The sequence below is a fragment of the Muscardinus avellanarius genome, assembly GCF_963383645.1.
Source record: "Muscardinus avellanarius genome assembly, chromosome: 4".
Classification (NCBI taxonomy): Eukaryota; Metazoa; Chordata; class Mammalia; order Rodentia; family Gliridae; genus Muscardinus; species Muscardinus avellanarius.
Window position 1 is genome coordinate 108,641,681 of NC_137789.1, and position 24,764 is coordinate 108,666,444.

The following is a 24,764-nucleotide window of genomic DNA, read 5'->3' on the forward strand; positions in this document are numbered from 1 at the left end:
ACAGCATTTGGTGTATTCATGCTATTGTGCAACTAATTTCCAGAACTCTGTATGTTGAAAAAAATGAAAACTTCATACCCTTGAAACAATTTTCTATTCTTTCCCTTAGCCCCTGAAATTATCATTTTACTTCTGTCTCCACAATTCTGATTAATATAAGAGGAATTATTTGGTATTGGTCTTATTGTGAATGGCACAATTTCTTTGAAGTTTATCTAAAATTAGCCGGGGTCACAATATCCTTTCTTTTTAAAGGACTAGAGACTCTCTTGCAGGGACCAGGAAGACCCAGCTACCACCAGTAGTGAAAACTTCATCCTCAGCTTCCAGGCACTGCTGCTGCCCTCTGAGCATGTGCTGACACTCCACCGTCCAATGTGACGGGCCAGTCTCTCTGCCCTGGAGTTACAATAACAGCAAACGCAGGGGGTCAAATCTCAAATCTCTTTTCTGCTACTTTACTTGCAGGAGGATCTGGGATGAATCGTTCCTCCCTCGGGGACCCCAGTTTGCTCACCTGTACAAATGCCTACTGTGGGTTTCAAATGATGTAATATTCGTTAATGTTTTTTTTTTGTAAACTGCAAAATATAATGTAAATTCAAGTTTCTATTAAGGGGTTATAAACATAAAACTAATTGTCACAAGCAATTTTTTTTTTAAGACTTCTACAACTCAACTTTGGGTAATTCAAAAAGAAAGATTTGTATAGAATGGCCTTGGTGACTATTTTCTTATCTTAGCTGAACAAAATAATCACGAGGCACTTGTTTAAAAACACAGACTGGAAGTTCCTACTGCAGGTTTAATGAGTCCGAATCTAAGAAGAAAACTGGCTGATAGGCCCTTACTTAGAAACCATAAGAAAATTTATTTTCAATGCAGAGAGCCTCAATCTTTGTAAAGTATAAGCCTGTCCTGTGTTTCTTCCAAAAAATGTATACTGGATATTTCTTTCATAGGGTCACCAAATTTGTAAATATCAAGAGGTCATTTCAAAGCAAGACTATCAAATTTAAAAACATCTTTTCAATTCATTCAGCAACCTTCGCACTGACAGAGAACCAATTACCAGCTAGTCTAGAAAAGGCCGTTGTCAGCTGTGGTCTTCTTAAAATGACCCTAGATTCACTGCAAAGCTCAAGTACACGTGGCTTCTGGGATCGAGCTACTATGAACCATACAGTCTCAGTGTAGTTTATTTACTTTATTTTTATGTCTCATTTCTTTTGGAGGGGGAACTGAGGATTGAACCCAGAAGCAGTCTACCTCCAAGCAGTACCCCAAGCCTTTTTTTCTTTTATATTTTTAAGTGTTTTTTTTGTGTGTGGTGCTGGCGATGGAATCCAAGGGACATTCTACCTTCCAGATACACCTTCAGCTATGCCACATTTTTTATGTGGAAACAGGGTCTTACAAAGTTGCTGAGAGCTTTGCTAAATTGCTGCGGCTGACTTTGAACCTATCTACCTGTCTCAGTCTCCCAAGTACAGGATTACTGGTGTGCACCACCATGCTCAGCTCTTTTTTTTTTATTTTTATTTTTTGGTTTTGAAACAGGGTCTTGCTAGGTTGCTGGGAGTCTTCGCCAAGTTGTAGAGTCTGTTCTTGAAACTGTGATGGGTCCTTCTTGTCTCTAACTCCCAAGTACTGGGATTACAGGCGTGCACCACCATGCTCAGGTTTTATGTCTCATTTTATGTTAGTGTTTCTTGTCTCAAGCCACACTACTTTAGAGCTGTATTGCTTTGCAGAAGATATTTAACTCCTGGATTTCTGGTGTAAAACGAAAACCATATTCATACTTTACATAATTACTGTGAAGAATAGTGCAAAGGAAACTCACTACAGTACCTGTTGCTCTGGAATAAAGGAAACCTTAGCTAAGTGAGTTTGAATTCTGTGCAAGTTTTTCCCACCTTATTTCACAGTCTCACTGGTGAGAGCTTCACTGGGCATGCTCAGTGGCCCCATGAGGCTCAATCTCAGAGTAAGAATAACGTTCTAGGCCCCCCTCCCCATCCTGGATCACCCCACCACACATCTCTTGGCTGTAAGAAGATGTTTAGTACAGCATGTCTCCAGAGACATTACCGGTACTTGGGTTGCAACATTATTATTTGCACAGGACTGTCCCATGTGCTAAGGGATGAACCATGCCGACTTCTTCTTATCCCATGCCAGGGCACTGTGACAACTAAAAAGACCTCTGTGGATTTCCAAATTTAGGGAGAGCGAGGGTCCCCTTCTCCACGGAAAACCTGTGGCTCTGGTGGGGCTTCCGAGAGGCGGGTGTGAAGGACGGTAGTGCCACACCAAGGATGGGACATTTCCCTCCTCCTCACAGTCCTTTCTCCGTGGAGTCTGCTGCAGCTCACAATGGAGTCTCACTTTCCCTTCATACATCACATGATGAATATTAAACACCACTGCCTTCACTCCATGTGTCCACACCTCCATTTAAAGCCCGTAATGACCTCCCTTCTGCCTGCAGGATCAAGGTTAGCGCCTCAGCCCAGCCTGGCACTGCCCTGGGTGGGCAGAACTTACCCTATGCCCACAGGCTCATTTCACACTGCACCTGAGCTCCAGGCTCCATTTCTTTCCGTCTTTGGCACGACATTGAACTCAGGGCCGCGTGCATCTAAGCACGTGCTCTGCCACCGAACACCACTCCCAGCCTCAGTCTCTATTTTTTGAAGTTGATTCTACTCCCTTTTGTTCTCATTGCAATCTTTTTTTTTTTTTTAAACTATGCTAGTTGATGCTGATCTCCTGACTGAACTTGTTTTCTTGGAACCCTCTGCTTTGATTTGGGAGGGAGCCAGTAAATGATCATGGGTATGACTAGGCACTTCCCCTTTGCAATTCTTCGGTTCTGCGAAGTCCTAGTTCCTTCTCTGTAGCTCCTTCCGGCCCTTCCTGCATACTCTTCAAACCCCAGAGGAAGATGTCTTTCATTGCCACAGAAGAGCCAGAGCTCTTGATGTGTTGGGGTGGGGGTGGCGTGAGTGGAGGGGAGCAGGATGCACCTGAAAACCCTAATGCACCTCTGATGACAGCCAGTATGAAAATGAACCTTGTGCAGGGCGTGGTGGCGCACGCTTTTAATTCCCATGCTTGGGAGGCGGAGACAGGAGGATCATGCAGGTTCGAAGTCAGCCTTACTGGCTTAAGAGATCCTGTTTCCAAATTAAAAAATAATAAAAAAAAATAGGTCTGGGAGTGTAGCCCTGAGGTAGAAGGGTTTCCAGGAACCCCAGTAGCACCAAAAAAAAAAAAAAAAAAAAAAGAGAGAGAGAAAGAAAGAAAGAAAGAAAGAAGATAAGAAAAGAAAAAAGAAAGAAAATGAACCTTGTTCAGTCAAGGGCATTCCAGGGGACAGGGCCGCCCTGGGCTGCTGTTTACAGGCACCGGAAGGAATGGAAGTTTTATGGCTAATGAATAATTCGCTTTGAAAGTGCAAATGAATAACTGAGCTCTGCTAACTTCTGCCTCAATAGAATTTCATTTCACGGAATTACAAAACAGGATTTTTTTGGGTCATTTAGAACTGTCCCCAGAGCAACAACTCTCCAGCAGAACTGTAGGGAGCAGGTGGATATCCGAGAAGGAAAAGTGGAAGAAAGGTACACCTTTTACTTACTTACTTATCATTGGAGTTCCTACCGTCTCAAACAATGTCATCTTAATTGTTTTTTAAAAGCTGACCTTATGCTGATAAAAGCCACAGTAAACGCGGTAACCCATACGTTCTAGGACGCACCCTTTTTGGCGCCCTCCAGGAGTCATTCGCACAGGGCCTCACTACAGCTGTCACAGTCTACTCGGGAAGATGTCTTCCAACAAGTGGGACCCCTGCTGATGAAAGCAGACAGCAATGGCCACGAGTGTGTCCAGAGCTCCTGCTGGTGCGTTGCTGGTCAAGCACCACACCAAATGTTTTGTTTTATTTATTTATTTATTTATTTATTTATTTATTTATTTATTTTTGGTGGTACTGGCGTTCCTGGAAACCCTTCTACCTCTGGGCTAAGAGACCCTTTTTCCAAATAAAAAATAGGTCTGGGAGTGTAGCCTGGAGGTAGAAGGGTTCCATCCCCAGTACCACCAAAAAAAAAAAAAAAAAAAAAGCGTGTCTAAGGGCACACTGGGTAAGCTGCAGGGCCAGTGTGGGATTCTGCCAGTCTGACTTCTTTGTGAATTGCTTTGCCTTGATCTGAACCTACAGTACAGTAAAGGATGAAGACAGAAGCCAAAGGGCGGCTCCTGTTACCATCAGAGGGGGTGACTGTGCAGAGATGAAGGGCCTGTGGCTGACTGACATCTTTCTTGCATGTTCATGGTAGCACATATATATAACCCCAGTACTTGAGCACCTGAGACAGGAGAATTGTGAGTTCCAGGACAGCCTCAGCAATGTAGCAAGGCCCTTAGCATCTTAGTGAGACCTTGTTTCAAAATTAAAAAATAAAAAAGGTCGGAGGTATCTCTCTCTGGGTTCAATGCTCAGAATCACACCAAACCAAAACAAACCAAAACACTACAGGCCCGGTGATGAGGGACTTGCCGGGCGTGGTGGCACATGCTTGTAATCCCAGCATTTGGGAGGCTGAGATAGGAGGATTGCAGTTTGAGGACAGCCTCAGCTACTTAGTGAGGCCTTCTGCAAATTAGTGAGACCTTGTTTCAAACTAAAGAATAAAAAAATAGGGCTGGTGGTATAGCTCAGAGGTAAAATGTCCCTGGGTTCCATCCCTAGTATCACACACACACAAAAAGTACTTGCCCTAGACCCTATCATTGACCAACGCACAGCCAGGATGAGCTCAGGGGGCCAGCACCTGTTGTCCCCTCACTCTATGTTGCTGCCTCTTGGAAATGTCACCTCTTCGGGTGAGGAACACCACAGATCCCACACCACTTGGGAAGATGCTATTGAAAATCAGATGCACAAACGAACTTGAGATAACTTAATTCCTTTAAAAATAGTTGGAGGTTCTTCTTTGATGTGGCATGTAGAGAATTAAAAAGGATAGTAGGGATTGAGTTTGCAAGGCATGCTTACAAGCATAAATATTTACAAAGATATATCCCTCTCCCCTCAGCCTACCTTGCAAAAACTTGCAGGGTTTGGTCCTCCAGAGATGTTAATGTCACCATGGAAACACAAATATGACTAACAGAGTAGCCACACAGTTACTGTCCCATAACTTGTATTCTTTTGCCAACACTTTTAATTCTACATTTTCATTCAAAAGGTTTATATCACCCATTAAAAAAGTCCTTGTCTAGCCCGGCGTGGTGGCGCACACTTGTAATCCCAGCATTCGGGAGGCTGAGACCAGAGGATCGCGGTTCGCGGACAGCCTCAGCTACTTAGTGAGGCCCTCTGCAACTCAGTGAGACCCGGTTTCAAAATAAAGAATAAAAAATAGGGCAGGGGGTGTAGCTCGGAGGTCAAATGCCCTTGGGTTCCATCCCCAAACCCACAAAAAAAAAAAAAAAAAAAGAAAGAAAGAAAGAAAAAAAACTGGACAGAATTGATTAGTGGAATGGTTTTTGTTTTCTTTCAGTTTATTTAAAAATTATATAGGGAAGGGGAGAATATTTTAAAAACATATTTGCAAAGGTACCACCACACATGCCAAAGCAGTCCCCAGAAGCCCTGGGCCCTTGGAGAATTTTTATGAAAGTCAGCCACACCCTTAGCTGCAGCAATGCTAATGTTCCTTCAGATGCCCTCTGGTGGTCACCTGGATTAGTCCTTCATAGCCCAGAGCCTGAGCCATGCTTCAAACACCTGAACTGAACAAGGCTGGGCAGTGTCTTCAAATTCTAGTATTCTCTTGGTTCTTTTCCCTCCGGCCAAGAAATCCTGATTCTCCTCCCAGATGTCAGTTTTGGAAGGACCTCCCAACCCCAGGGAGACTCAGGTTGAAATTACAGGAGCTTTGATGGTCAGGGTAGAGGAAAGTAGGTTTGCACAGGGGCTAGTATCCAGTAGTAGTGGACTAGGAGGCTTAGAAGTGATGTGTTTACTGATTCTTCAACCCCATAAACATATATAGAGCCCTCCCAGTGCTGTTAGTGGGCTGTATAGTTAATTAGTTAATGTCTAATTGATGATAATTTCATAAATTATTATTACTCTAATCACCTGTAGAAGAAAGGAAGGAAAGGGCATTTTCTGAGCAGTTCTTTTATTTTTTTTCTGAGTAGTTATTTTCTAGCAGGGAGAGTTCTTGATGATGTTTTCACACTCACAGTTCTCTGAGTGAGTAGAATGCAGGTGAGTATTCCATTAAGTCCATTGGTTTGCCAAGGGTACCTCTTCAGGACAGGTAGGTAAAGGTCCTGCTTTCTTGATTACAGAATAGTGTGGGATGATTTTCTGAAATAAATGCCGTCTTTCCCTAAACAGGTCTAGACAGTAATAAACACATTCTCCATGGCTAGCAAGTCCTTCACTGGAAGGCTGAAAAGATTAAGCTTATATTCATATCATTAAGGCAGAGCCAGGCATTGGGCAAACACCTTGTGAAGGAGGTAGAAAGCTGGAGGCTTAGACAGTAAGTATGCAAAATGGACAACACCACATAAGAACATGGCATTTGAGGTCTAGCATGAGAGAGGAAGTATAGGCCACGATGCTCACATATGGGCCAGGGGGCAGACATCTTCCTTGGGGGTAAGTTACCTTTAAAGATAATCATGACATTGAAGGGAAGGCAGGCCTAAGACAGATGCTATCACACGTATATTCAAAAGAACAGACTTTCCCTTCTTCCCTGGGGCCCAGAAGCAGTTGAAGGGCCTGGATTCTGGAGGGACAGTCATGGCAGAAAGGATTTCCAAGGCGGAAGCAAGATAGACTGTGACTCAGTTGCTTTTGATGGCTCAGGAGGGGTCACAGAAGGGGTCACAGCCTATGGACTTGGGGGATGCTCAGGACCCATCCCTTAGCGTTGCCTTTCTACTGTGAACCCCCTTCTTCATCAATCTCTAGGTTTTTAGAAAAGTCCTATCTGGCATTAAAGCCTAGCCTAGATTTAGTTGAGCTTTAAGGAGAGACTGTGTTATACAGTTTAGCAGTGGGATATCTATGCTAGTTAGCAGAATAAGGAATATTAAGATACTAAGTACTCTAGTACTAGTAATAAGTACTAAAGCACTAATAGAGTAAGTAGGTTACTCAGGTCTGAATTTTCAGATCTAGCTCATATGCTTTCAATGCTGCTGAATGGAATGGAATTTAGAAATCACTGCGCAGTATTTATCTATAAACATTGTTTTGCTAATACATGTGCAGAATCACGTTGGCTTTCTGTTTAGACAGAACATAAATCTGACATTTTTGTCTTTCTATCTACAGGTGAGGAGTTCTATAGTATCTAAAACATTGCTCTCTCAGCCGGGCGTGGCGACGCATGCTTGTAATCCCTGTGCTTGGGAGGCTGAGACAGGAGGATCGCACAGGTTCGAAGCCAGCCTCAGCTAGTTAGTGAGGCTCTCAGCAACTTAGTGAGACTCTGTTTCCAAATAAAGTATAAAATGGGTCTGGGAGTATAGCCCGGAGGTAGAAAGACTCTGGGTTCCACCCCTAAGTACCACAGGAAAAAAAAATAAAACATAGCTCTCCTTTTATCCTCAAATTAAAATATCTTAATTAAAGTAAACTTTTGCATGACTTGTGTTTCAAATGTGGTTCAGTACTTGTCAAGACACTGTTTAAAGATCTCATATTTGAGAAAAGCCATCCAATGGCCCTGTTAACCAGTCATCTATCTGAAGTATGCACACCAAGTTTTAACCCATTCAATAAGTTGCATAGGTTATAAAGCTAAGTACTGGCCACAGTCTCTCAACTTTCTGAGCAAGGTGAAGATCCACCACCCATGGGCAGTATGAAGCAGTAAATGGAGCCTTCTGTAGCATAATGATTAGATAATGTTAACTATGGAAGTCACTGGTGTTTTGTTTTGTTTTGTTTTGTTAGTTGTACTAGGCTAAACTTCCAGCTCTTTAAAAAAAATTTTTTTTTGGGGCTGGGTGTGGTGGCACATGCTTGTAATCCCTGTGTTTGGGAGGCCAAGAAAGGAGGATAGCACAGGTTGGAAGCCAGCCTCAGCTACTTAGTGAGCCTCTCAGTAACTTAATGAGAACCTGTTTCCAAATAAAGTATAAAATAGGTCTGGGAGTATAGTCCAGAGGTAGGAAAGCCCCTGGGTTCCACCCTCAGTTTCACAAAAAAAAAAAAAAATTTTTTGAAACAGGGAATCACTAGGTTTCTGAAGCTCTCCTTGACTCTCCAATTCTCCTGTCTCAGCTTCCCAAGTACTGGTATTATAGGTGCGCACACCACCACACCCAGCTAAATCACTGTTCTTAATGAGATTTATATGCTAAAATTATGTTTGAGTTATTTCCCATATATGAAAAACTATCTCTATAAATAAAGGTAAGATTTTCTCTTGTAAAAAAACAAAAGGTATGCAACCATGCTTTCATTTCTACAAAATATCCAGGCTTTTAAGGCCTACTGTATTTAAGTATGTGTGCATATGTGCATATATATATGTATATATGTATATATATATGTATATATATATAATGTGTGTGTATATACATGTATGTGTGTGTGTATATATATATATGTATATATATATATATATATATATATATATGCATGTGGCTATGGATACATACATATATACCCATCTCAGCTGCTTTATAATGCCTTTTCTGTTTTGTCTTGCCAAGACTTACTCTGTATAAACATGTATATACAGTAACTCATCTGAAATCCTTTTGGATATTTCCGAGGTCAAAACAGAAACTACTCAATAGTAAAACTAACAGAAAGATGCTTTATTCGTCTTTCTTCTCAAAAGGGGAAGCTGAATAATAATTTCCAAGAGAAAGGTCGGTGACAAGGGTAGAGATTAGGTTCAGCGGTCTATTATACTTGATGAAAAAAACCCTTGGCCAGCAAAGTATTGATCTATCTCCTTCAATCAATAAAAGAAACCTTGCAGGCATCCGCATAATATAATTTGGACTTTAGTTACTCCAGTGCATAAATGCTCCTTACTGGAATAATAATCAGTAGCAGCTCTGGTGTGTCTTAGTTACATTCTCTCCCCTGAGACAGCTAGAAAGATTTGCTAAGGGAGCAAGGGTCACACATGAATTCAGACAGTGTCAATGCCATCTCAGCAGACTCAATTCAAAGGACGAGGATGCTGACGCTGCAGGGTAGGATTCAGCAGCTATTGCATTAACTCCCTGTGAACCCAGGAGGATGAACAGGTCATCGCCACAGATAATCCAAAAGGGAACACCGAAGATGTCAGATGAGATATCTCACACATCCATAGCCAAATCACAATGCAAAAGTCTAAACTGACATCATAACGAAAATGCAAAGAGAAGTGTCGATAAAACCATGAAGAGCGCTATAAATCAATTGCCGGAATGGCTCCTTGGGGGCACACATTCGCCACTAGCTGCGATCTGCTTTATTGCTGCATAAATTAGCAAGCATACAAAGAAGCACAGAAAGCAATCTGGTCTGTTGTTATTCCCTTTCGTCACACTGGATTTGTTTCTGCCTCTTATCTGCTTTGGAGATGAACATCTCCTGGGTGCTGGAAATGACTCCAGAGGCCTTGTTCTTCCCATTTCCAGCTTTCTTGGCTACAAGGTAGCCACTCTCTGGGTCTCCCCCTCAGCCTGTAGTGCTGCAGACAACTGTGAGATCCTACCTGTTTTCTTTAATGGTCTCAGTCCTTCACTTACTCCTGTACTCTGTCACAGTCAGAAAACAGAAAGCACAGCCCTCCCCCTCCCCAAGACAAAGGTTGCTGCTGTTGTTTTTTTAATTTAACTCTAATCATCTTCAATACCTCTATTCAATCCTGGTTTTGGTGTCTATGATTTCTAGTTACGATTGCAGCCAGGTCTCAGCACAGGAGGCTTTGTGATAAAGCTACCTGAGCTTTGGAAGTGAAAATGGACAAGCTCTTTATGAAGAGCTCTTCTCTGACACCCTAAAGCAAGTCATCCATCACTGGCAGCAGAAAGCAGCAGAGACTGCTGGGAATGAGCAGTAGCACAGGTCTCCTGTGAGTATAATCAAATTCTACCGCAGTCTTCAGCTCTGAATGCTATGGGGTCTCATTAATTAGGAATGACGGGGGGTGGGGGGGATGCTTTTCTAAATCAGTGAAAAGTCTAAATTTCAAGATATTTTCTACAAAAACGAGCAGAGTTATTTTAGATCACATAAAGAGAGTCAGGCAAGTTTAACATTAATCGGAGGTCTTCATCAATTTTTAATCAGTAAATGAGTATCTTTTGTAATTACCCTGGTCATTGTGTTAATGTAAATGAATGCTTTGCAATTGCCTGAAGGAGTCTGACAATACTGTAATTTGTGCTCTTAAATTGCTCAAACATCTCCCCAGTCTTATTTTCAGCAGCATCAGGAAACTTCTGAACAATGGCACAAACTTCAAAGGCCGCCCTGATATGAATTTTCCAAATGTCCTAATTAGAAGATATGACTTAATGAGGTTTCCATTATACTGTGAATTACAGAAATCCAATCAGAAGAAAGCATCATGAAACGAGCTTCAGTTTTAGCCCTGACATACCCTGTTTAAGCTCAGCGTAGCGAAGCCTTCACTTGGTCCTTCCAGAGCCAAAGTCAGCCTTGGCTCTGCCACATCAAGGGTGCAGGGGCTGCACCAAGTACAGCTCCAGAGTGAAAAGAACTGACTGGCGCTCTCAGGTCATTCAATCCCACACCGGCTTTTTAGCAAGCTGCTGACAATGGTGCAGGAAATTGCCTTTATAGTCCTACACTCTGAACTCTTATTTTTATAGAGCTGGTGAATTATAAGAGGAGAAAAATAATGAACTTTCTTGAGTTGCCTAAGAGAGATAGAATAAAGGAGTGGTTAAGAGCTTTGGGGCTGAAATCCAGCTCCTCCAACCTGCCAGTTGTGTGATCATGGAACAGTCACTCACTACTTATCTCTCAGACTCAGTTTCCCCTAATATAAAACTGAGATAAACCATACTCTTCTTCATGTCACTGATATCAAATGCTCAGCCCGGCATCTCCCACCCAGTAACTACTTGAAAAGTGCCATTACTTTTACTGCTACTACCACGATCTCCCTAGCAATGGCATCATGCCCTAGCTCCCTCTCTCTTCCCATCCCATCCTCCTTCCCTGCCCCTCCCCCCCTCCTTCTCTCCTTTTTCTTTCTCCCTCCCTTCTTTCTTCTTTCCTTCCTTACTTCCTTTTGTGCTGAGGTTTGAGCCCAGAGGCATGCTACCTCTGAACTACACCTCCAGTCCTATTTTATTTGGAAACAGGATCTCACTAAGTTGCTGAGAGCCTTGCTAAGTTGCTGAGGCTGGCTGCATACCTGTGATCCTTCTGTCTCAGTATCCCAGGTACTGGGATTACTGGAGTGTACCACCATACCCAGCTCCATTTCTCTTCTAACAGACAAGGTTTTATTTATTTATTTAAATTTTTAAATTTTTAAATTTTTTATTTTTTGGTGGAACTGGGGTACCAGGGTTCCTCGAAACCCTTCTACCTCCGGGCTACACTCCCAGACCTATTTTTATACTTTTTTTTTTGGAAACAGGGTCTCTTAAGCCAGCACGGCTGGCTTTGAACCTGTGCGATCCTCCTGTCTCTGCCTCCCAAGCGCGGGGATTATAAGCGTGCGCCACCACGCCCGGCCTACAGACAAGGTTTTAGCAAAAGTAATATTTCAGAGGATTCTGTTCAGAATAATAATGCTGCTGCTGTTGATAAGGATGATGATGTGTCAGGTACTATGCTACAGGTTTTACATCTACTCTCTCAAAGTTCTCTGCAACTTGATGAAGAGATTATCGTATTTAATTACAGTCATGATTTAATTCCATAATTTCTATTCATTCATCGTATACATGAGGAAAACTCATAGACACACAGTGAGAAGTTTGAGCCAAAATGATCTCTGCAGAGTCTAAATTTACTGCTCTTCCATCCCGCTTCCAACTTTACTTCTACCTTTGGTGTTCCTCATGATTGCCGAGCCTAGCGTTCGGAGCAGTATCAGTGTATCTGGATGTGTCTGTTGCTGTTCAGTAGTACACATGGCATCCTAGTTCTTTCTTAACAAATAAGAACCCATTCGAATTGTAGAATCTTGTCACTCAATATAAAAGTTTGTTGGAGACAAAAGATCCCGAAGGTTCAGAAGTCTGGGCCTCATCGGGATGTTCCAGCATATTCCTGCCTATAAGGTCAAGAGCCTGACCTCGAGGGCACTCTCTGTAACATCCAACAATTTTGTACGCTCCAGACATTCCAATATGGGTAACTGTAGTCCTCAGCCATGATCACTTAAATCACATCTTCTGGGCACATGCTTATTATTTATTACCGGCCTGGTCAGGCACCCTGATCTTGGTTTACCTTTCCTGCTAGGAAACAGGCACACCTATGTAAAAGTAAGAAAATGCTCCAAGTAGAAGATCACACCTTTCCCTGATTGGGAGGATTCCTGGAGGTCATCTGTCCCAGCCTCCTTATGCTGGAAAAGGAGGGTTAAGAATCATTGTGGATGCTTCAAAGACAGTATGCATTGTGGCGCTCTTACCCGTGCAGTGAAGTCCACAGCAGCCGCTCGGTTTAACAGCAACGTGGCTACATTGATATTCCCGTAGTGAGCAGCTATGTGGAGAGGAGTGAAGCCACTCTGTGAAGAAAACACAGCAGACGTTCAGCGGATGCCTGCCGGCTCCCGTCTCACAGGCTAACATCCTAATCCTGCCTGAATACAGAGGAGGAAGCAAAATATGCTGAGATCCACATTCCACTCTGTGCTAGGTTTCCATCAGTGCCAACCGTACACAGGGTTTCTAATAAACCCCACACGCACAGGCAGAGGGACAGTCAGGGAAAACCCAAGGGTGGAGGGTGACTGGTTTCAGTGATCCAGTAATAAAACTACACAGAAGCCAACATTTGAAAAAGTTAAAATAGTGAAAATGAGAAAAATCCTTATAGTTCAGAGAAAGCTTGATTATTATCAAGTCTTAAAACTGTTTTTTATTACTTATGATAAAATTGGCCATTGAGACGCTATCCAAATTCAAATTTTTAAATATTCCACATAAAGCCAAAATTAACCAACTGTAAATGCCAATTGTAATGACTAAAGTAATTTGGGGGGGAGGAGAGAGGTATCACCGCAAAATTGATTATACATCATGGGCATTAATATTCCATAAAGATTCTACAAGTTGATCTATATACTAGCGAATGCCTAGTTAATAACACATTTTTCAGGATTATTTTTAAAACACCATGGTCATTTTACTTCCTTAAAAAATGCTAAACATGCAGCGACTCACTTAGTCCCCAAAGATTGCCACCTTATAGGAACTCGATGCATTTCTAAGTTGTTAGCAAGCTTCTCAGCCATGCTAGCGATGGCACTGACTGTCGTGGGAGGTGGGTCGTATTGGCACTCTTCTGAAGTAACTTCCCTTGTGCTGACACCACTGAGGGTAAGTGTCATGCAGAACCCTACAGACTCAGTCCTGGAGGAGTAGAATGACAGGGTTGTCTGCAGCTTTAGGTCAAGCTGATAAGCATCTGAAGTCTGTCTCGATGCCCTCAGGTTTCCAGGGTTCCTAAACCTTCCCTTCCAACACCAAATTCAGCTGCAGAAAGCCCTGGTAATCAAACTACTGTCTGCTGTGGCACATGCTCCTTTGGGGGCAGGGTGGAAAGCAGGTATCTAGCCTACGGGGGGGCGGTGCAGAGAAGGGAAGGAGATGAGGCAGCAGCACTAAGTCGTGGGAAAGCAATGATGCGGATATCGATTATACACATATGCATACATAGATATACGTTATATATACCTCTGTTGTTCTATTCACCACCATCTAGGTTAACACATTGGGAAGCAAAGAGGAGGAAAAAATGAACGGTTAGTTCATTGGTGACATGGACTGCAGAAAGCTCATGACAGCTAGGTAATGAGGATGGTGGCGAGGATGGAGGCGCAACAGGCACAGAGAGGAAGCTGGACTGCTGGGGGCTGCGCGACGACCTAGCCCAGTGGCCGCATTTTCTTCACAGAGACTTTCTGGGAAGACAAGTGGAGACGATGGGAACAGGGGGGCTGTGGCTCCTTCGCTGCAGGCATGCTCTCCCCCGGATGACCTTTGCTTGCTGATCTCTACGTGGCGCTCTCAGACCCCAGCCAGAGGTTGACCTGTGCACACTGTCTTAGCAGTCTGTAACTCTCCCTCCCCTGACATCTGAGTTGCAGTGTTAAATACACTCCAAATAAATATCAAAAGGAAGGAAATGATCAGTGGCACCTAAGTCGGTTTCTTCTGGGGTCCTCAAGTTAAGGGAGGGCGTGCCTTCACCCGGCTGGGCTGGCTTGGACCATTTCCATTCCTTTCAGCAAAGTGAAGTTTTTGGCATCAGCTCTCCGAGAGGGAGACCAGATGTCCCTGGAGGCCGAGCGGCCGGGCTTAGGATGGGTGTGGAAAAGGCGTGTCTGCGCCTGGGCCTCACCTTGGACTCCACGTCTGCGTTGTTGTCGTTCTGCAGCAGCAGAGCAGCCGCCTTCGTGTCATCCTTTCGGGCAGCGATGTGAAGAGCCGGGAGACGCACTTTGCCTTTCGTGTCATTTTCTAGCAGGAGGGAAACTACTTGGTCGTGACCTTGTTGCAGAGCTACTGCCAACGGTGTGAAGCCATCCTGTAAAAAAAGAAAAAAAGAAAAGAAAAAAAAAAGGAAGGGTCAAGACTGGCCCCAGTGCTACTGCCTTTGGGATTCAATAAATAAATAAGAAGGTGAGCCTATTGATTTTCATTTGTGATGATTACAACCTAACAACATATTCAAATGGACATCTATGTGAAGACATTTATTTACCTACCTACCCACCCCAAACAAAACAAGACAACAAAAAAGTAAAACACTTATGCTATGCTAAGTTTATGGGTGTTTTTTCCTTTTAAAAGCAATACTTGCCGGGCGTGGTGGCGCACGCTTGTAATCCCCACGCTTGGGAGGCTGAGACAGGAGGATCGCACAGGTTAGAAGACAGCTTCAGCTACTTAGTGAGGCTCTCAGCAACTTAGTGAGAACCTGTTTCCAAATAAAGTATAAAATAGGTCTGAGAGTATAGTCCAGTAGAAAATCCCCTGGGTTCCATTCCTAGTACCACTAAAAATAATAATAATAATAATACTTATAGATTAATTTAAAAAAAATTCTTTTGCAGTACTGGGATGGAATCCAGGGGCATTCTACCTCTGAGCTATACCCCCTGCCCTATTTTTTATTCTTTATTTTGGAACAAGTTCTCATTAAGTTGCAGAGGGCCTCACTAAATACCTAAGGCTGTCCATGAACCATGATCCTCCTGTCTCAGTCTGCCAATACTGGGATTATAAAAAAAATTAAAATACGCAGAAGCACTACATAAAAAAGGAAAAACGGGACACAATTTTATTATGCATAAAATAATCTCAGTGAAGCAATAACATTTCAGGTTAAATGCAGGCAAGTTTTTCAAAGGAGCTTATTTAAATAAGAAGTAAAAATTGCCACTTATATTTTAAAGATGGGGTTTGTGCCTGCCTGATTTGTTATCCTGTTGCTTCGAATATGTCTGCTGCCTGTAGAAATATGTAAAAATTGCTGTTTTAAGAAAGGTCTATATGAAAGGCTCTTGCCTTCCCTGAACAATAAAGAAAGAGGACACAGTGATCCTGCAAAACACGACTGTTTCCTTTTTTATTTAACTGACAAACCATAATTGTAGGTTTATGGGGTATAGTGATATTATGATTTATGAATACAATGTATAATGATGAAATATACTTAATAGACAAATTCTACCACCTTAAATACTTATATTTTTATACTGAGAACATTTGAAATTTATTTTCCTAGAAATTTGAATTGTGTAATACACTAAGTATATTCACCATGCTATGCAGGAGATTCTTCCCTCCAAATCACTTCTTCCTGTTTGAGACTTTGTACCTTTTGTCCAACATTTTCCTATTCTCCCTACCCCTGAGCGCCTGGTACCCACCACTCTAACCTCTGCTTCCATGATTAAAGCATGCCATTAGAACAAATGTGGAGCCGGGCGTGGTGGCGCACGCTTGTAATCCCTGTGCTTGGGAGGCTGAGACAGGAGGATCGCACAGGTTCGAAGCCAGCCTCAGCTACTTAGTAAGGTTCTCAGCAACTTAGTGAGACCCTGTTTCCAAATAAAATACAAAATAGGTCTGGGGGTATAGCCCAGAGGTAGAAAAGCCCCTGGGTTCCACCCTCAGTAACACACACACACACACACACACACACACACACACACACACACGAACAAATGTGGAGTTGAAGCATGCGCTATACAATTTGCGCTTCTCTTTTGTAGCTCCATGGGGCTTTCCTCTGAAACTTGACAAACTGGAGACAGCTACAGATTAGATTTTTTTTTTTTACAGCTACAGATTTCACAACATATCATTAATTTGTGTGCAATCTAGTATTGATGACTTTGCAGTCATCCAGGGTACAACATCCTAAGCCTGGCTCACAAATTTTCACAGCAGTTTCCTTATTACACAATCAAAAGAACATTTAAAAATTATTTTTACTAGAGTGCTGGCAAGCAAGTTACTTATTATTTTATTTGGGTCATGATTCTTTTATTCCTGTGGTCCTTGTGCTACAAATAGAGGGGTAGTCCGGGAGAAGAGAATTTGTAAGGGGAAGAAGAAATCTTGGTTAGTTGTACACTGATGCCTTTGTTAGTCTTATGAAACCACCACTTTTATCATTCTTTCTCTTGCTAGAAAAGAGCTAAGTGTCTGTATGATTTATCTGACTAAGAGTAAATCACCCTTATATGGGAGAATATGCAAAGTATTGGCCCAAAGCACCTAAGGGATAGTTTCTTCCCATATACATCCTTTCACCAGTCTCTACGCTCTGATGTACAGGCTGATTTCTACCCCGGTCTCTCGCTCTACTCCTGGTATTTCCCTCTCACTGAAATGACTCCCCTCTCTGTACACAAATTCTGTCTAAGCTCCATGCTTTAAAATCCAGCTTAAGGGCCACCTGCTCCTCTCCACTCTACTACTAGAGAAGCCAGGAATGAAAAGGGTGATCACCCACTTAACTAGGAGGATACTTCCTGCAGTTTTAAGCAATATAACAGAGAAAAGCTGGAGAGAATCAAAATCTCACCAAAATGAAATCACAGGTTTATGCTTAAGGACATAAGGAAGCAAATTTTAGAATACAATTTAATTATATGAGAAAAACACGAATCACAAATGGTTCCAGTATATGATCTAATTTTCTTACAGATAATTATCTGTGCATATTATGTATATGTACAAAAAAATCTGGATGAATAAACAAAATGTTACCTCTAGGGAAAATTTGCGGTGACTTTTTCATTTTGCTTTTAATTGAGTGTTCTCATTATGTGATGTACTACTTTTGAAAAAAAAAGAAAGAAAAGAAAAAAGAAAATAAAGTTGTTTTTTCTCTTAGTGCATGCTAGGCAAGCGTCCTACCACTGAGCTCCCTAAAATGCACTTTTTTAAAGGGGGGAGAGAGAGAGAGAGAGAGAGAGAGCGAGCAAAAGAGGGAGAATAAAAAATGTGTATGAAGAGAAACTGGACAGAGTATAAGGGTAAATATGACTGCCCACTTGTGGGTTATTTATTTATTTATTTATTTATTTATTTATTTATTTATGTGTGTGGTACTAGAGGTAAAATCCAGAGGCTTTCTACCTCTTGCCTCTATTCCCAGACCTAGTTTTTATATTTTATTTGGAAACAGGGTCTCACTAAGTTGCTGAGAGCCTCACTCAGTAGCTGAGGCTGGCTTTGAACCTGTGCGATCCTCCTGTCTCAGCCTCCCAAGCGCGGGGATTACAAGCGTGCGCCACCATGTCCAGCCACACTTGTGTTTTGAATCAAAACAGAATAGCTCCATTTCCACTGATGTATATTTGTGAATTCACTGAGCCTTTGCCTACAGGACACTCCTTCATACGAGGAAATAACCTGAAACTGAGCCAATTAGCACTGACAGGAATATGCTTCCTGCATAAGCCAATCAAGGACATAAAAGTATCAACTCCAACGTGTTAACTGCTAAAATCAGCAGCTCTAAATTCCGTTTCTAATATCAGTTTAAGTAATTTTGTTTGCTTTGTCCGGTTTTTGTTGTTAATATTATTGTTATTATTGGTAAGAGGGATTGATTCCAGAGGCATTCTTCTTCTGAGTTACATCCTCAGCACTTTTTATTTATTTTGAAGCAGTGTCTCTCATTTACCAATGCGCTGGCCTCAAATTGTGATCTCAGCCTTCCAAGTACTGAGATTACAGGCATGGGCCACCACACCCAGATGTCCAGTTATTATTATTATTATTATTTATTTTTATTTTTTTTTTGGTGGTACTGGGGTTCCTGGAAACCCTTCTACCTCTGGGCTACACTCCCAGACCTATTTTTATATTTTTATTTGGAAACAGTGTCTCTTAAGCCAGCGCGCATGGCTAGCTTCGAACCTGCGTGATCCTCCTGTCTCCGCCTCCCAAGTACTGAGATTACAGGCATGTGCCACCACACCTGGATGTCCAGTTATTCTTAAGAGAAAAGCACAAGCAGAAAAGACACATGACAGGAACCACTTGAGAACAGGCCCATGCCCCAGTAGCTCAGGGCTCATCTCCTCTGCTTTGTGCAGTGTTTGACATACAACAGGTGCTCATTAGTTGCTTGTGGAATAAATGAGCAATTTTGCCGCATGCTTCAGGATCTTAATAAGCAAAAAGAATATATATATATACATATATATATATACACACACACATATGCATACATATATACAGAAAAAAATGATATGCAATCCATACGTATCAATATAATAAAAATGTTGTAAAAATAATGACCATGCCAAAGACTTAATGTGGAGTGCATATATACAAAATATGGAGTGTGGCATGCTTGCTGAAAAAGATATCTGCCAAGCTGGGCGTGGTGGCACACACTTGCAATCCCAGCATTTGGGAGGCTGAGGTCGCGGCCAGCCTCGGTTACTTAGCAAGACTCTCCGCAACTTAGTGAAACCCTGTTTCAAAATAAAGAATAAAAAATAAGACTAGGGGTGTAGCTCAGAAGTAGAATGCCCTTGGGTTCCATCACCAGTATTGCAAAAAAAAAAAAAAGATAGTTGCCAGATATCAATCAATATATTAAGAATTCTAGCCGGGCGTGGTGGCGCACACTTGTAATCCCTGCGTTTGGGAGGCAGAGACAGGAGGATCGTGCAGGTTCGAAGCCAGCCACGTGCGCTGGTTTAGGAGACCCTGTTTCCAAATAAAAATGTAAAAATAGGTCTGGGAGTGTAGCCCAGAGGTAGAAAGGCTTCCAGCAACCCCAGTACCACCACCACCAAAAAAAAAAAATTATATATATATATATATATTTCTATTAGTTCGACCTGGTGATGCATGTTTGTGATCCCAGCATTCAAGGGCTAAGACAGGAGGATTTGGTTTCATGAATAGCCTCAGCTACTTAGTGAGGCCCTTAGAAACTCATGAGCCCCTGTTTCAAAATAAAGAATAAAAAATAGGGCTGGGGGTGTAGATCGGAGATAGACTGCCCCAGGGGTTCATCCTCAGAACCGAAAAAAAAAAAAAAGATTTGTATTAAACACTTGATATTTAAAGGATCCTTTTATTGCCCCCTGCTGTTTGTTCTGTAAATACAGATTTCTGTATAAAAATACATCAATTTGTGGCTAATAAAAATGCAATACTGTACTTAGAATATTGTATAAATAAAATGTCATATTCCAATTGTTCTTTTTATTTGGAACCCATGGGCCTTCTACCTCCAGGCTACACCCCAAGACCTATTTTTTATTTAGAAACAAGCTTTCCCCAAGTGGCTGACAGCCTTACAAAGTTACTGAGGCTGGCTTCAAACCTGAGATTCTCCTGTCTCAGTCCCTCAAGTACTGGGATTACAAGCGTGCATCACCACACCTGGCTTCCTTGTTCTTTTTATTTTTTACTACCAATAATCCACAAGGAGAGAAAAAAATTCATTCGAAGGTTCAAACATTTCTAGGGAATCAGAGAGATGCTATTTATGTAGAGATGTAATGGCAAGCATCCTGAAGACTAGATATTTATATATTTGGTAGTTTTATCCAATCGAAACGGATTTTGTCTAAACCAACAATCCATCCTGTCTCCTCTTCCCTACACCAACCTGTGCGACCGACCTGAGCTACTGTGCTCAGAACAGATACTTCCAAGTGTTAACAGAGATACTGTTCTACGCCCAGCAAATGTTTTATTGCTTATGTTTAACTGATATATAAAAGTGTACAAATTTATGGGGTGCCATGTGATGTTTCAATACAGGGATATGTTGTACAATGTTCAAATCAGGGTAGACATTTATCGAAAGTAGTTATTTAATTATAATAAAAACATTCAAAATTAGTTCTTTCTTCTAGGTTTCTGGACATTCACAGTGCATTTGCATTGTCTATAGTCGTCCTCCCATACAATACAACTCCTAGCAACGTTCTTTTGATATCACTAGTAGTTATTTCTAAACTATGCTTAAAATGTTATTATAAAAATAATTTTTCATGCCGGGCATGGTAGCTCAGGCTTGTAATCCCCGTGCATGGGAGGCGAAGACAGGAGGATCGCACAGGTTCGAAGCCAGCCACACTGGCTTGAGACCCTGTTTCCAAAAAATATATATATAAATAGGTCTGGTAGTGTAGCCAGGAGGTAGAAGGTTTCCAGGAACCCCAGTACCACCAAAAACAAAAACAAACAAACAAAAAAGTTCTCATGATAAAAATCCTCATAAAAACGCTCCCTCCTAGTTCTTAGAGCTAACCATAGTAATGTGCTGCAGACTTATATCAGTAGATAAAGCCTTGCCTCATTTTTAATGATGCTGGATAGCATTTTATTGCACAAGTATACCAACATTTATTAAACAGGTTTCTCAATGGAACATATTTTAGGTTCCGATTATCTTTAAAAAATATATTACTAATTATACTAATGAACAATATTATATACTCTTTTTACATTTGACTCATTCTGTAATATAAATTCTTAGCAGTACAACTGCTAAGTAAAATAGCATGCACATACTAATTTTTGATAATTACTGCAAATGTGTTGCAACCAATTATCAATTTCCTATTGTAGAAAATTTCTGGTTGCTTTGCTCCAATTTTTCTTTTTTTAATCTCATGGGCAAAAGATCAGATCTTCTTTATCTGATTTATGACTTCATATTTCTTTGACCATGAAGGAGGGCGAGAGTAAGCTCATACATTCATGATCGTTAGCAGTGCTTTTTGTGTGACCCATATATTTAGTGGTTTCCCAGAAGGCATAATCTCGAAAGTGGATGAGGTTACACTCATTTCTTCTGTTGCCATCTTCCCTGTCCTTTTGGGAAACATATCAGCATATAAGAAAGCATAGAAGAATTATAAAGTAAGCCTGCAGCTGCTAGAAATGACTGTCCTGTTAGAAATAAAGAATACACTGCCAGGCGTGGTGGTGCAAGCTTGTAATCCCCGCGCTTGGGAGGCAGAGACAGGAGGATCGCGCAGGTTCCAAGCCAGCTGTGCGCGCTGGCTTAGGAGACCCTGTTTCCAAATAAAAATGTAAAAATAGGTCTGGGAGTGTAGCCTGGAGGCAGAAGGGCTTCCAGGAACCCCAGTACCACACACAAAAAAAAAAAAAAAAAAAGAAACAAAGAATACACATCGGGCGTGGTGACCAGGCTTGTAAACCCAGTACTTGGGAGGCTGAGACAGAAGGATTGGAGTTCACGGCCAGCCTTAGCTATTTAGTGAGGTCTTCCGCAACTTAGTGAGACCTTGTTTCAAAAATAAATAATAAAATAGATATAGGGGTGTAGCTCAGAGGTAGGATGCCCCTGAGTTCAATCGCCGGTGGCCCCCCCCCACAAGAATACTTTGGTGTTGGTCCTTTATTATTAGCAATATTTCTAGTGACACACTTAACATATGATCACAACATCACTACAGATTAGTTTAAAAATCCACTATGCTGCCGGGTGTGGTGGTGCACGTTTGTAATTCCCGCGCTTGGGAAGCAGAGACAGGAGGATTGCACAGGTTCGAAGCCAGCCTTACTGGCTTAAGAGACACTGTTTCCAAATAAAAATATACAAAATTGGTATCTGAGAGTGTAGCCCGGAAGTAGAAGGGTTTCCAGGAACCCCAGTACCACCAAAAAAAAAAAAAAAAAAAAAAAAAAAAAATCACTATGCTACCTAAGGCAGTATCTATGACAATTTTCCATTTTTAAATAATTTGAGACTGCAGGGCTTTTCTTCAAATTCCACTCAATTTTACACCTAAAAATGCATAATGGTTTCATTTAGAAGAATGAATTAAATTCAAAGAGTTAGCTTTAAAAATGTAAAAAATTGAATTATCAAAATTAGGCTAATTTAAATTTGGGAAAAAACATTTATAGCTAATATTTAATCAAAATATTTGAAAATAATGGTTGCCTTTGAGGTAAAATTATTAAGAGACAGAAAAGTGTTCTCTAGCAAGTCTATTAAATATTAAAATAAGAGCTCAGGTATGGGTTAGAACCCAGTGCTTAAGAGCAAAAAGGATATTTGTGCAATGGAAGATTTTTGGAGACTAAAAATAGATTCTTTAGCCTAACCTAATAAGCCTACATGTTAATATACAAATGCAACTGAAATAATTAATGGGACAAACTCTCAACTTCAGGTTTAGAAAATGCTTTACAAACATGCAAACATAACCAAAGAAAAAAAGAGAAAGTGTCTTACCTCTGTGGCAAGGCTCTGGCTGGCACCGTTGTCAAGAAGAAACTTGACAACTTCCAAGTGATTTTCCTGGGCTGCCATGTACAGTGGTGTGAAACCATTCTGTAAAATAAGTAAAAATGTTTGTCTGCAACGTTCAATAGCCAGTCTAGCTTTCCACGGTCCTGAGGGTATATGTGCTATGAAGTACTCACGTACAATTTTTATAATATTTTAGTGCGGACATTCATATTCATCTGAAAACCCAATAAGAGTTTATACAAGATTCATAATTTAAACATAATTCATAATTGTACTTTATAATTGGAGTGTAGGTCATGGTCTATAGTTAACAGTATAATTCATGGCAATTTATACTGTTTTTTTGCGGGTCTGGTGGTGGTACCCAGAGGCATTCGACCTCCGAGCTACACCCCCTGCCCTATTATTTTTATTCTTTATTTTGAAACAAGGTCTCACTAAGCTGTGGAGAGCCTCATTAAGAAGCTGAGGCTGTCTGAGAGCCGCAATCCTCTGGTCTCAGTCTCCCAAATGCTGGGATTACAAGCGTGCACCACCAAGCCCGGCTCAATTTATACATTTTTTATAAATTAGTGCATTCATTCAGTCATCAGCATTCATTAAGCACATCCTATGAGTTACAGTATTTTAGTAGATGCTATGAGGATGTGGAAAAAAACATATATAGTTGTTATAGCTCCTAAGCATTAATTATTCATTTTAAATAAAGAGGTGATATACTCACATAAAATTAAGCATTTGAAATAGTTTCAACCTGGGAAAATTTTATTTCAATCTCAAATGGCTTCAAACTTATCATAGATGCAGTTGGTTAGAGCAAAGACAGGAATACGTGTGTGTGTGTGTGTGTGTGTGTGTGTGTGTGTGTGTGTGTGAGAGAGAGAGAGAGAGAGAGAGAGAGAGAGAGAGAGAGAGAGAGAGAGAGAGAGGCATTCTATGTCTGAGCCACATCCCTAGCCCCATTTTATTTTTATTTTGAAACAAGATCTCATTAAGTTCTGAGGCTAGCCTGGAACCTGCGATTCTCCAGTCTCAGCCTCTCAAGTACCGGGATTACAGGTGAGTGCCACCATGACGGACTATAAGGAACAACAATTTGTGAAATAGTATGAATCAAATTCAAAGTAGAAAGCCAGGCGTGGTGGCGCACGCCTATAATCTCAGCATTTGAGAGGCTGAGACAGAAGGATCAAGGTTCGCAGACAGCCTCAGCTACTTAGTGAGGCCCTTTGCAACTCAATGAGACCTTGTTTCAAAATAAAGAATAAAAAATAGGGCTGGGGGTGTCCTTAGGAGATAGAATGTCCCTGGGCTCCATCCCAGTAACTCAAAAAACAAAACAAACAAACAAACAAAAAATTCAAAGTAGAAATCAATTAGTAAGCTGGGCATGATGGCATAGGCTTGTAAATCCCAGTACTTGGGAGGCTGAGACAGGAGTATCACAGATTGACAGCCAGCCTCAGCAACTATCAAGACCCTGTTTAAAAATAAAATTAGGCTGGGGGTGTAGCTTGAAGGTAGAATACCCCTTAGTTCAATCCCAATTATCACACACACACACAAATCCACTAGCATTCTTTTTTGTTCATCCCCCCCTTTTTTTTTTTGCGGTACTGGGGATGGAACCCAGGGGTATTCTACCTTTTGAGCTACACCCCTGCCCTATTTTTAATTCTTTATTTTGAAAGTATCTCACTGAGTTGCAAAGTGCCTAAGTAGTAGCTGAGGCTGTCCTCGAATCACAATCCTCCTGTCTCAGCCTCCCAAATGC

At 41.4% G+C, this 24,764-nt stretch overlaps 1 protein-coding gene across 1 annotated transcript in view; it reads right to left on the reverse strand.

Moving 5' to 3' along the window:
- Nucleotides 1-24,764, reverse strand: part of ANK3 (ankyrin 3) — a gene marked incomplete at both ends in the record, with an annotated part of 351,101 nt that overhangs the window by 210,587 nt on the left and 115,750 nt on the right. The window contains 3 exons of the mRNA XM_080694807.1: nucleotides 12,675-12,773; nucleotides 14,612-14,797; nucleotides 22,973-23,071. Coding sequence (XP_080550933.1) covers nucleotides 12,675-12,773; nucleotides 14,612-14,797; nucleotides 22,973-23,071 — 384 coding nt within the window. The remainder of the gene's footprint in view (nucleotides 1-12,674; nucleotides 12,774-14,611; nucleotides 14,798-22,972; nucleotides 23,072-24,764) is intronic.